Source organism: Talpa europaea (assembly GCF_964194135.1).
Source record: "Talpa europaea genome assembly, chromosome: 4".
Taxonomy (NCBI): Eukaryota; Metazoa; Chordata; class Mammalia; order Eulipotyphla; family Talpidae; genus Talpa; species Talpa europaea.
Window position 1 is genome coordinate 42,638,434 of NC_140070.1, and position 13,945 is coordinate 42,652,378.

The window sequence follows — 13,945 nt, forward strand, 5'->3', positions numbered from 1 at the left end:
ATACCCCCAAAATCCCTTTGGCCCAAAATGGCTAAGGCTGCATACTAGAAAAGGCAGGGCTATGTAGTTTTGAAGATGCTAGTAACTAGTGATCTTCTAATTCTCAGCTTGACTAGGAAATGCATGACTTTGCATCATATTTTCAGTATCTGGTTCTAGCTTTGATCACTCATTACAGAATGGTATGGAGCTCCTCATTTAAAAATCTATTTTCTAGAGTTAATGCTTTCTTAAAAATAATGCTGAAAATGAACATAATGAGTGTGACTGTTTTTTTTTTCTGATAGCTGGTTATCAATAGATTACTGATACTGATTCCTGAATGATAACATGGACAGATGAATGAAAGTCTATCTCCCAAAGAGATATGAAGAAATGTATGAGATTCAGTATCACAGGATATGTACCTTCACTAATTTATAGACCAAGTCTCTTAGGCAACTGACTAGTGGCACTATTAAAGTGCAGGTAGAGAGGCAGCTTATAGTAAATGTAAACTTTTAATAAATAGAAGCAAAGTAGATTGTAAGGCTGTTTGAAGTTGTGGCAACTGCATTTCACCTTGAATAGACCACAGGAACTTCAAGTATTAAATACCAGAGCAGATATTAAAGAATATATTTTAAATACTTATAGACTGACTTTTTAGCAGTTCGTAACTTAGACTTTCCTGGTGGAAGTTAACTTTAGAAATCTGTTAACAAATTTTAGGGTAGGTGGGAGCTAAATGCATGTAAAGGCTGAAAGAATTAAAATTAAATCAGCAATTTCATTTAATTTGCCTAGACTCTTTCCTGAAAGGACTGGCTTCTAAAATATGACAGGTCATTGATGTATAGAAGGTCTAAGAATTTTTAAGATTAGTAGTGAAACTTCCAGTTAGGGTTTAAGGACAGGAAGTACAAATTGCCAAGGACCAAAATAAAGTTAAACAGGAAGACAAAGAATGTGTGGGTTGGTGTGTGATATGTGTACTCACTCGGCACACACAGTGACAGGATGCCGGGGATAAATTATAGCCCAGAACAATGTAACTATGTCTCAAAAGCAGACTTGTGCTTCAAAAGACTTACAAATGTGAAGGGAGCCTGAAATGTAACTTAGGAAAATGCACTCTGTAATTTAGGATTCAGAAAGACAGAGCAAGACAGAGACTGGAACTGGGTCTTAGCAAACATGCACAGCATAAGAAAGTACTGCTTGGCATTAGCTCAACACCCAAAATGGACATAATTGAAGGAAATTTAATTTCTAAATAGGAGAACACAAGGACACCGTCATGTTCCTGCCACTGCAAATGCAATTATCCTCCTCCATGACCATTAGAGTTGTGAATTGAAAATCCAGTAGAATGTTGTAATGTTCCCATCCTCCACCCACACGCCCTATTTTTTTTTTTTTTTTTTTTTTTATAGAGGCATGCTTTATTTATTTGTTTGCTGGTTTGTTTGTTTGTTTTGTTTATACATGCACTGGGTACAGTCAGAAGCGCGGGAGGGTGAGAGAATTCACCAGAGCCAGAGCGGGGAGCAGAACAGGCAGAAGGACCGAAGTACACTGCTGAGGGGAGCAGCGGGCGGCAGGAGAGGTCTGCGCGCCATGTGGGACCCTCCTCCGGTGGCCGGGGAGCAGCCGGGGATCGAACCGGCGCCGCCGAGGCCGCGGGCAGCTTCGCAACCCAGCGCTCAACCGCTGCGCCACCGGGGAGGCCCCCCACACGCCCTATTGAAAGAGGAAGATGCCCTGAATGTTAATAGGTCAAAAATTCTCTCCAAAGCAAAGATATACAACGCCATCCTAACAACCACCCAGGTTAACTAAACACACACACACACAGACACACGAAAAGGAAAAAGAAAAAACAATCAGAGACAAAGTGATATTCTCTGAAATAAAGCAACAGAAAGGTATTTTATATAGTCTACCAAGAAAATAATTCTGAATCCACATTCATGGGTAAATGTCATGCATTTTATAGGCACTGCAAAACCAGGTATTGCAAATTAAAATGAACTAATTTAGCTCAGTGAGCTAGAGAAAAAAAAATATATCTGTATTGTCTGTGACCACTTTGGCTCTGAAGGGTACTCCCACTCACTCTGTACCATTCTTCAAAGCAACCTGCTAATTACACCAAGGAGTTCCAAGCTTACAAACTATAACCATTCTGAGCATGGGCTCATAGTACTTTGCTCATGTGTTCAGGAAGGTTCCAGTGACACTAGGTTGACAGCGGGCTGCCACTGTTAGAAGAAACAATCTGCTTGTTATCACACCAGAAGAATAGAAAAGCAAAAGACACGTCTAAAAATTACTGCTGGGAAGAGCTGAACATCACTGGTGAAAACACTTAAGTGACATCACTTCAACTGGAACTTTTAGAGATTTTGTCACATGATGGCTATGTCTTGGAATCTCCTTCCTTCTTAACTGATGACAAAGAAATATTTTTAAAATGTAAATCAGCCAAAATTATGTTTGCTTTTTGATATTTTGGCAATCATTTAAAGGTATTCTTTGAGGTCTGAACTGTCTGTATAAAATACATAGCGTACACCTCTGTTGGGGAGCTCTACTGTCTTGTGAGTAGTTGAATATATGGAAGAATGAATGAGACACCAAGTGTTTTTATCTCAGTAGAGTTAAGGAAATAAAGAATGCTCAAGCTGGAAGAAGCTCAGTTTAAGAATCACTTCACTATTGGCCCAACCTTGACTTGAAAGTTACCCATAAAATGGAGTTGACTAGTTCACAAATATGAGTGTTTTTAAACTACTGCATGTAGGGTATAAATTTCCATTTAAAAGAATAGCTTATCCATCTCTTCATGCAAATCCTACACAATGGGCAAGCAGAGGAATGAGATGTGAGGGGCTTTTCATCCTCTACCCTCAGCATCCAAGAAATTCCATGACACTGATGATGAAACGAAGTATTAAAAATTCAGTCTAGATCTTTGTTTTTTTAAAAGAAAGATCAGTTTTTCTTGATAAAATTGTTGAGTGCCATAGAAAGAATAATATTAGTCAGATAAAAATCTAAAAAAAGGTGAAAAGCCTAATTACAAACTAGGTGAAGATATTTGTCATGCCTGACCAACAAAGGCTGGGTAATTACAAAAAAGGGCTCATACAGGTTAAGAAAAAGGCACAATCAACTCAAGATAAAAATGGGCAACTGACACTTCACCAAGGAGCAAAGACACAGAAGAAGTGTGCATTACCATGAATGATTAGGGAAGTGCAATCAAATCTATAAAACATCATTTTATATCCATACGATTGGCAAAAATTAAAGTCTCACAATATCAAGTATTGAGAATACAAGGATAGATGGGATCTTTACATATTATTGGTAGGAATGAGAATCAGTATAGGAACTTTTGAAAAATTTGTACTGTAAAATTGGACATATGTTTTTTCTGTTACTCAGTAATTATATCCTTAGATATACAAGATAATTTGCTGCACCTGTTCTACAAGAGTACACAAATGAATAAGAATGTTCATAAGTCAGTATCTTTTGTAAAAACAAAAGAGAAAAAACAGAAATGGCCACCAAAGTGTGGATATGAATAAACTGTAGTATAGCCACATAATGAGGTATAATACAGTCAAAGCAATGAACTATGGCAACACACACATTACAAAAGAATGTTAACACTACAATAAGGGGAAAATAAATCTTGCAAGAGTGTACAGAACGTAAACATTTTTCATAAAGTGTTTATAAAATATATACTTTAGGAAAATGCAATAAGATCATATAAAAGGAAAGCAAGAAAATGATAAATAGAGATTTCAGAATGATGGAGACTTTGAATAGAGGGTGGGAAAGGAATGAGTCTTAAGGTGACTGCTGCAATTTTTTAATGCAATATTTAAATAATAATAAATGAACTGTTGGTCAGTGATAAGTCATGTAAGAAAAATACGATTATGCCAGCATAAAAAATATCAGTCTTCCCAGCTTACCTTCATAAAGCTGTGCGTACTGAGGGAAACCTGTTGCCCGTAGCCAATCACAAGCTTCTTTGGCTTCAATTTCTGTGATAGAACACAAGAAGGACAAAGTTGTTAGCTATGTGTATCTCAGCCTATTTTTTTTTCTTTAATATAATGACTTCTGTTATAAAGCAAACAGGATGAAAACAGAATTAAAAAAAAAACAATTATTTTACATGGTTTACATTTTTGTGCTTCTTTCAGAATTTCTAAAGATCCATATAATTATTTGACTTTCCTTTGAAAAAAAGAAAAAAAAAAAGGAAGCTTAGCAGTAAGTTAGTCTGCTGCTTCTATGTTCTGGTTACACATGATTATGAAAATAAGGCATAATGAGAAAGTTGCAGAGGAATTAAATAACTTATTTTAAGACTGGCTGGCTTAACTTAATTTACTTTTCAAGTTAGGAAAAGGCCACCCACTACATCTGATACCCTGAAAAATGAAGTGACCTGACCAATGGCACAGGCCTTCTGACACCTCACGGGATGCTTGAATGGGCCCCAGGTGCTGGGCAATGGCCTTCAGGGGTGCCCAGTACCAGGGAGACCCCACCGTCAGATGCCCAGGACAGCATTAAGTCAATAAATCCCACAGTCTCAGCAAGCTGAAATGCCTAATAAAGCGTCTCCTTTCCGGTGGTTAACATCTTGAAGATAGTATTGATAAACAGAAAGGCCAAGAGCAACTGACACGCTGTGTTCAAACTCACTCAAGCACATATTTACAATCCCGTTAAAACAGACTCACAGAAGAGGTCCTGGGTACATTAATTAGTTTCTCTGTTTGCACAAAAAATATTCTTTCAACCCTTCTTCCCTCTTCCTCAGGCCATTAGAAAAGTAGTTATGTAAGGCCATTCACTCATTCATAAATGTCTCAACATGGCTTAATTTATTCCAGATTCAAATCATCATTAAGCATCTCTCCTCTGAACCAGGTGGGAGGCGGATGGGCCATATTAGGAGCTGTCTACATGTCTTACTTTTGTCTAGTTAACTTTGTGGTTTCAAAGCTTTCTCCACAGGAGTTCCTGCCCTTTAAAGAAAGGTTACTAAGGACACTCAAATTCATTAAACCAAGTAGGAATGACCTTACTGAGCAGGCTAAAGAGAAAACCCTCTACCTTCTGATGAGTAAGTTAATACTAACTAAAAACAATTAGGGCCTTAGGATGGATATACATGGCATGGTCACTTACTTTCTTGAATTTTTTTCAATGCAGCCATGAAAGTAGTACATAATTAAACATAATTCACTGAATTGTTGGTCAAGGACAAAGTGCCATAGATATGTAACAACTTCAGTGTCTTCACTGAATAAAAGAATATACAGTGATTTATATTCAAATGTGAATTAGCTGGTGTATAACTTTATTTTAATGCATTTATGTTTTATACCTTGTCTCAGAAAGGAATTAGGAAGCTTTGAATAAAATCATGAACATTTTATAAAAACCTACAGTGCTGGAAAAGCATATAAAAACTCAATATTTTACTTTAAAGAATAAGGAAACTTTCCCCACTATCTCAGTGGCCCCTGGGGAGCAGGGAAGGGAGCTAAGTGTTCTAAAAAGTATTTGAAATGCTGTGCTTCTCCTATTCAGATGTTATTTTCCATTGAACAGATTATTAGACATGAACACTAGATTGGCTGCTTTCTTAGTACTTTATCTAACAAGTGATGAGTCACCAGAAATTCTCAATGTTCACCCAGTTTTCAGATATGACACCAGGTTAGCACACACACAAAACCTTAGACATTATTATCTGGCTGATTTTTGCCATGATTTAGGATATGTCCCTGACTTCCTTTGTTAAACAATGGTTTTAAGTGAAAGACTTGAAAGATATTTTCCTGAAAAATCTTTACATTTATTTATATCATAGTTTATAATTTCAAAGTGTTTCCACACACATTGCTCACTTAAGGCCTGTGTAATTTCAGTAACACATAAATACCTATAGCTGTCATGTTAATCTCTTACTTCCCATCACTAGGAAAATGAAATGACCTCAAATGACCAAAACTTGATCTAACAAGCTGTGTCCACATAGTTACGCTTCTGACACTTGGTTAAAAATGATGTGAACAGGTGAAGGTTTGCTTCTTTGGCAGATAATTTAATTAGAGGCTTATAATGAAAAAACTTTACTTCCAAGAACTGCAGAGATTACATAAGTATCACCCTAAAATAGATGGAAATGTGTTTTTTAGATATAAAACTACAGGAAACAGATTAAGTGTAAGATTTATTTTGTATTTTTAAATGTTCACTCACGAAAACTTAGGCTGTATAGCAAATGAATCTACCTTCTTTGCAGAACAGTTGTGAAAACTCTTTGTGAAAAGTTGTCACTGATGTTTAATAAATGGAATAGTTGCTAACCTTACTCCCAATCCTTTCCAATTACCAGTAGGTCAAGAGAAAATGCTAACAACCAATGTAAATGCTGATTATTTAACAATCAATATTTTTGTTTTATTTAACGTGAAACAAACCTGTGTCTACATTCAAGTCAGGTAGAGAATATGCTTCCTAGTTTCACCCTTGATCCAAGTCATAACTTTCACTTGCTCTCCTTTCTTCAAACTTGGCTCATCAAACTATGAGTTTCAATATCTTTTCTCTCCCTCAAAATCTCTGTTGTAACTCCACTGCCTAGAAAATCAAGTCTAAACACCTCTGTGTGGTTTGCAAGGCTCGCCACGTGGCATCAACCTAATTTTTCAGCTCCCTGTCCTCCTTCTATATCCTGGCCAAAGTAAACTTGGAGTTTTCCTTCCCACACATGGCTGTGACCTCCCTGGTCTGAAATGTTCTACCATTCTCTCTATATCAGATTTCAATCATCCTTCAAGGCCCATCCTCAAGGCTGCCGCCTCTGTGCAGTCCTCCCAGATGCCTCTTGACAAATCTGTTAATGACTAACTGTTATTTAGTGCTCAATGTGTGCAAGGCCTTGTCCAAGCATTTTTAAAGATTTATTTTATTTATTTATGCATACAAGAGCTGGGGTGTAGGCCAGAGGTGTGTGGGGAGCAGAATAGGCAGATCTAGTGAAATACACTGCTGAGGAGAGCAGTGGGTGAGAAAGGAGGGGTCTGCTGTGCCATGTGGGTCAGCTTCCTCGCCTGGGATGGAACTCATGCTACAGTGACTGCCAATAGTTTCATGGTACTGAGATGTAACCCTTGCGCCACCAAGGAGGCCCTGCCCAAGCACATTAAATCATATTAATTAATTCACTCCTCATAGTGAAAATGCAGATTACTAACATCACTCCCAAGAGATAAGGAAATAAGTGGGGAAATAGCCACTTCTCCTTAAAAACAAGCTTTCTCTACATTCAGAGAGCAGGGACTAAGATACAGAAATGAGCAAGACAAGTGACTCCTTAAAAAATATAACAATAAACATTTAAGACACTAAAAAAAGCCCTGTCATGTTACATTACCAGTCACCTTACCTCCCTGATGCCTCTAACTGGCTGTCAGGGCACGATTTTCCCTTCAGTCTATTTGAGCTGTGGGGTGAAAATGCGAAGATTTTAAAAAATCATTCTCCAATGATTTGGCCAAAATGCCATCAAAAACTAAAACTACAATGGACATAAGAAGCTTTTCTATCTAAGTTTTCTCTCAGTAAACAACAGACAAATGTGTTAAGGAGGAAACAGGAAATTTTTACTGGAAACAGCTTTAAGGATTAGTTATATTACATGAATGATGGCCAGGAGACCCTTTTTGTGTATGGCTGGGAATCATGAGACCATATTTGCCCATTTCCTGGCATGAGGGGATGACCCTATCTTCCCCTTACCCCTCAACAATAAGTTCAACAGAAATTCCCCCAACCCTGTCATCATTCTGTTGAAATCGCCACTCATAGGTGGCTGAGTCACAGTAACTGGGTCAAAGCAGGATGTTGTTTGGTCTTCAGAGTGGGAACTCTCAGGCTCTCTGCTTTCTTTGCCAGCAGGCTACCAACATCAAGGCAAGCACTACATAGAATTTATCACGTCAGGGAAATCCTAAGGAATTAGAGGAACTTAAGAAAATTCAAGCACTTTCCAGATTCCTTGGAATACCCCAACTAGGAAAAGCTCTGTGGAGAAGTTAATGCTTTTATAGCCACAGAGAAGCAAGTGAGCTGTGTGAAGGCAAGACGGTGCTTTCTGATCCAAACCAACATGTATCCCACTCCTTGGTCTCACAGATTCCCGGAAGAAAGGTAGACTCTGCTAATTGAATCACAAGCCTTTGTCAAGGTGGCTAATCTTACAGGTCTGCCCAGCAGATGGGAACTAACAGCCTATCTTCACCTTGTGTGGTTGGGAGATCATACATCATGGAGAGGTAAAGCAGGATCCCACACACTTTTAGCAAGATGAGATGTCGTGACCCTCAGCTCTGATACAGAAGGCATCACCTCCAGGGGCTAACCCACCACCCACCATCACCTGCTCCCAGGAATTCTGATTTTCTCAGCCTAGAGAGAGCCTGGACAGAGCATTTTTATCAAAAATTCCAAAAGTAAATCTATAGGTATCAGGATTGAGAAGTTAGCCAGACAACATTTCTTCCTTATCGTGGACATATTCTCCCCTGGATTTTCCTGACAGCCTCCCAGCTGAACTCTGATAAGCCTTGCCACACTGCCCTCAACAGATCATATTAGACCAAAGTGTCACGGGGTCTCTGAGTTGATTTTTAAGAAATACATGATTCATTATGTCACTGTCTCCTTGATAACTCGAGTGACTCTCCAGATACATCCCAAACTCCTCAGCAAAGACCCCCAGCCTTCACAATATGACTTCTGTGTAATTCAGCTACTGGGAGGTCTCCAAATGCAAGCTTTGCTCTACTCTTATTGAATTCCTTAGGGTTCCCAGAATGCACTATGCTCCCTCACACTTTAATCTCTTAACCTGTTCTCTCCCTGTCTCAAATGAATTCCCCCTATACCACCCTACAACTTCCTCAGTCTGAGTGAACTCTGATCTTTAACTCATTAGTACAGTCTCAAAGACTGCCTTTTTCTACATTGGATGCAGGCACATTTGTTTGAAGGAAAAGATGGAATCCCAACATATTTTCTCTTCTTCAAAAATGGATTAAGAACTATGACTGGAGCCCCTTTCTCTTTGCAGTGAATAAAAATAAATGCCAAAGACTGGTTATCAGGAGTTACCTATGTAAAATGAATCTTTATTAAATTCTAATGTTATCTAATCACAGCAAAGATTTTAACTAGTGCCTAGCAGCATTCCTACCCTTAGGTACCTAAAAAAAATTTCAAGCATCTGCTGTACATATTCTGAAACAAACCAGTTTGGAAGCTTCTGGGAGACTGGTGAGTACTCATTCCATTTCCAAGGCCACCTGACCTAAAAGGAGCTGATGCCAATCCACCTTCAGGTATAGCTAGTACCATCACACAAGTAAGGGAAGCCATCCTTCATTTTCCCATTCCTTTTTCAGGAAGTTATTTCTTGAACATCTCAGTGTGCTGCCAGCGGTGTTCAGAGACAAAGACAGGAGTTCCTGCCCCAAAGCAGGAAGCCAACTGAAAAGGTAGTTTGCCATTGAGTATGAGGTGATGGCTATTTAAGGTCCACATGTTTAAGACCTAAGTGACCCTGGGCAGATAGTGCCAACAAGTTCCCATTTGACAAGTGAAAGCCCAGGTACTGATCGTGGTCCACGTGCCCTACCTCCTTCCACATCTGACGTGGCACCCTGTCTCCCCTGGGTAAACTGATGTAGTCAGACTGGTCTCTTCTCACCCACCCCACCCACTTTGTCCTGCTTTATTTTTCTTCTTCCAAAGCACTTATTCATTATGTTGACTTTATGTCTCACCCCTCTAAAGCACCACAAGGGTGGTTTTCTTCATCTGTTTCACTCCCTTAAATATCCCCAAGCCTCTACACAGTGTTCAGGCTTTAAATTGCTCAGTTACTCAATAAACATTGTATGAATAAAGAAAATAATGGTATGATTTTGTTCTAATGAAGCGGTCATAACTTTTCCGACCAATATCCACAAAAGGTACACCCTTTACATTGGAACCCTGGCACACACATGTATTTCTCTGTGTGTGTATGCATGTATACACACATTCATGTATACATATGTGCAGATTAAGCATGTGTAAAACTGAAACAAGTTGCACCAAATGGCACTTACAATTACTGATGCATTCTTAAATTTTTCTATTCTGTTTTCAAAATGCTATCTGTTACCTACCAAAGAAACCACTATAACATGCACTATATTATCTCATGCATAGCTTTTTCTTCAAAACAAAAATAAGAAAAGAAACTTAGATTTCTGCATAGCATGGGGAGAGTGTGATGAGACACAGGAAAGCCATTCAGAGGTGGACAACCCAGATGACCTATCCTGCTGGTGGGGATGCTGCGTGAGCACGTTTCAGCCGTGACCTGTAACTAAGGGGTTGTTATGACCTTATGTGTATGACTGGTTTGCAGGTAAGGAGATTCAAAGTAAAGGAGACAATCTGCTAAGTGAACGCTGGCACAGCACAGAAGGAAGAATGGTAAGCTGTCTGGATTTAGTGTAACAGAGCAAAGAAAGGGAAGGTTATCCCATAGCCTAGATATAAGCACTTCCTTAGCCTGGTCACTCAACGAGCAGCCAGTGTTACTTCCTTAGATGAAAAATAGCTTTGCCTCCGGGTGTCCCAAACTTCTAATAATCTATCACAGAAAGAAGGCAAAGTGTTACCTATACCAGACCAGGAAAACTGGTCTAGGAACGAATCCACCGCTTAGTTATAAAGATAATCTCTCAGCACCTGTTTCCTCGTTTGTAAAACCTTGGATTGCCATAGGCTTTGTAAATTCCCTAAATTTCTGACTGGAATTTCCTTTATGCCCATTTCCTCTTCTCACTAAGATAACCTTTAGGTTTTGCTTCTAGTGTTAATGTTTCAGATTTATCAATTACATAGACTCTTCTTCCCTTAAAAAGCTGAAAGAAACATACCAAATGGTCTCACTCATAGCAGGAATTTAGAAAACCTAAATAAGGGACCAGGAAAAAGACTAGTTATAATAGGGCCTCCCTGGTGGCGCAGGTGGTTGAGTGCCTCACTGTGAAGCTGTCCGCAGCCTCTGCAGCATGGGTTTGATCCCAGCTGGCCAGCCGGCTAGCTGGCTGGTGAGAATCCCACATGGCGCGGCAGACCTCTCCTGTCTTGCCTGCTGCTCCCCTCCGTAATGTATTTCGTCAGTCTGCCTGTTCTGCTCCCCACTCTGTCTCTGGTGAATCCTCTCCCTCCCGTGCATCTGGCCTGTACCCCGATTCTTGTATAAATAAATAAATCTTTAAAAAAAAAAGACTAATTATAATAAAGAAAAAAATCAACAAGTAACTATAAACCAGAGACACACTGTGGGGGTGGGGGGAGGGAAGAGAGGAGGGATTAGGGCCAAAATAAGAAGGGGTGGGAATTGTATGGGGAATATAACCAAAATGAAAATGCATACATTGTGCAAAAATGAAAAATGATGTAAGAATTATATAAAAAATAAAATAAAATTTAAAAAAAGCTGAATCAATGCTAACTTCTTCAAGCTTTCCAGTTTTGTGAATTCTTAAGTTTATTGCTGAAATTTCTAATTTGCTTCTTAATAAGTCAATTCCTTGATTTGTGAAACCTATGCCCATATTATAGAGAACTATAAAAAAAAAAATCAAACCCTAAAGCCTTTGCTTATGTATGTCTCTATAGCCCATGCATTAAAATTAATAGTTACAGGAAGAAAATACTCAACCCATTGAAAATTCTGAGTTTAACTTTGTTTATTGATCTTTTACGTTCGTATTTCAGGAATAGCCACATCCCAGTTTTTATAGAATCAGTGAATTTGGAGCTGAAATGCGACTTGGACTTTTCATTATTTCTCTTTACAAATGAGGAAGCTGGCTCAAGAGAGTAAGTAATTTAAGTTTCCAGATCCTCTGAAGCTTTCATTCCAGGTTGGGGCATTTTCTACACAATTCAACAATGTCTACAAAGATTACCATGTCTTTAAAATCACTGGACTGTTTTTCAGTACAAGTAAGAACTGGAAGTTTTGGGGGTATTATTTATAGTTTTTTTCTCCTGCTTGAGGGTTGGAGACAGATATGTTGCTTTCTAGTAAAGAAGATTCCTAGAAATAATATAAAGGGGGGAAAAAAGGACCCATTTTTGCCAATGATGTTATGACAACTTAATAAATGGTTTTGCTTACAAAGAAGGAGACCCTATAAATGTATACCTGGGATTATGCAGTGAAGGGGTTCTCTAGCATTGCACAAATTAAATCAATAGAAATCCCCTTTGGGGGATCATTTACTTCAATGTTCAAGTACTTGCAAAATACATAAACCAGGAAAAGGCAAGTGGTTCACATCAACAAGTATGTGTTCCTCCCTCACAAAGGCAAACAGCTTTCTATAAATTTGAGCCCCCAACTGACATGGCTCTATCAGGACTCCAGATGTGAGCTGACAGTTATTTCCAAGAACAGAAAATATCTTCCAATAAATGAAAAACTGGTACTTATTTCCCAGCACCAAAGAAGTCAAGTTGAAATAAAAATAAGCTAATAAGGAAATGGATACTACATTATCACATCTTTTGGTTTCATTTCAATTTGGTTTGGGTTAAAAAAAACAACCTTGGTCTACACACACACACACTCTTCCAATATTCAATATCAAATACTTATATATATTTCAACCATGCATTGCTAAGAAAAATGACTGGAAAGAGCTCTTAAAATATTAAGCCCTTTAAAGCTGATAATTGCATAGATTAAGGAGACAACTTCAAGAAAAGAAACAATTCAAATAACATACTTTTTAGGACTCATTCTCTGAGTCTGATATTTTTGGTAAAATGAACTTTTGTCTTCACTTATTATTCAAGGCAAAATACTTGGTTCCAAACCTAAAGCACCAGCTGCCCCATCTCCATCATTAAAGGTTGGCAGGCACTTCAATTCTTTTACTTACACATGCTAACAAAGTCTATCCACTGAATCTAACTCCCTCATATTCAATGTTAGCCCTAAGTTCTCCAGTGCGATACAATACAGGAAATATAAAACACCATGTAAGCCATAGTGCTACAACAACCATAAATCAAAAATAATGGGAATAGTGAGGATTTCTAAAGAAACTATTTACTCATATTCTAATCAGACCTGACAAAGAAGAAAGAAAACAGCAAATCAAATGAAATACCAAGCTGCATTATCACAGACCAATGAAAATAAGAACACGGAAGATACTGGTTAATATAAAGCTGCCTCTAGCCATGCCTCTAGCCTCAAACAGAAACATTATTCTACCTGACTTCTCAGCTTGTGCCTAAACGTTAAAGAAAAACAAAACAACAACAACAGAAGTCACTGTCTTCCAGGTGAGTTATTTCATGGGGACACCCACTTCCCCAAACACACACATTTGTCGATTAAAATTTGATTCCAATGCATCTATATATCTAGGAACATTTCTGATTTTGTAAGTGATCTTCTCCCTACACACACAGTAGCTCCTCATTTTGCTGCTGTTCCCATTTTGCTTACACACGTGGCAGGACGGGGTGTGAAGTTCCACGTAAGGCACACATGACCTTGGACTAGTCACTAGACTTCCGGGCACTGCAGCTGCAATGTCCCCGGGAACATTGCCGGGGACAGGCAATGTTTTTCTAGGCTGCCCTTGTACAGTTCTGGAAATTCCCATGCAAAATGGCTGCTACAAAGGCGCAAGCACCAAATAAGATTCCCTTCGTCAAGTTACACAGTTTGAAAAATGCATTGTGGGGAGATGGCCCTTTAGGAGTTTCCAGTTTCTCAAGAGATGAAGATGATTTCAGAGTTTCAGCAATTTCTCTCTACATTGTCAATTGACTG

General features: G+C 38.6%; 1 protein-coding gene across 6 annotated transcripts in view; it reads right to left on the minus strand.

Annotated features, from left to right (window-relative positions):
- The window catches only part of DLC1 (DLC1 Rho GTPase activating protein), a gene marked incomplete at both ends in the record, with an annotated part of 350,776 nt that overhangs the window by 22,176 nt on the left and 314,655 nt on the right, over window positions 1-13,945 (minus strand). For all 6 annotated transcript variants that reach the window (XM_084231354.1, XM_084231358.1, XM_084231356.1 and 3 more), the window contains one exon: window positions 3,975-4,046. In XM_084231354.1, coding sequence (XP_084087480.1) covers window positions 3,975-4,046 — 72 coding nt within the window. The remainder of the gene's footprint in view (window positions 1-3,974; window positions 4,047-13,945) is intronic.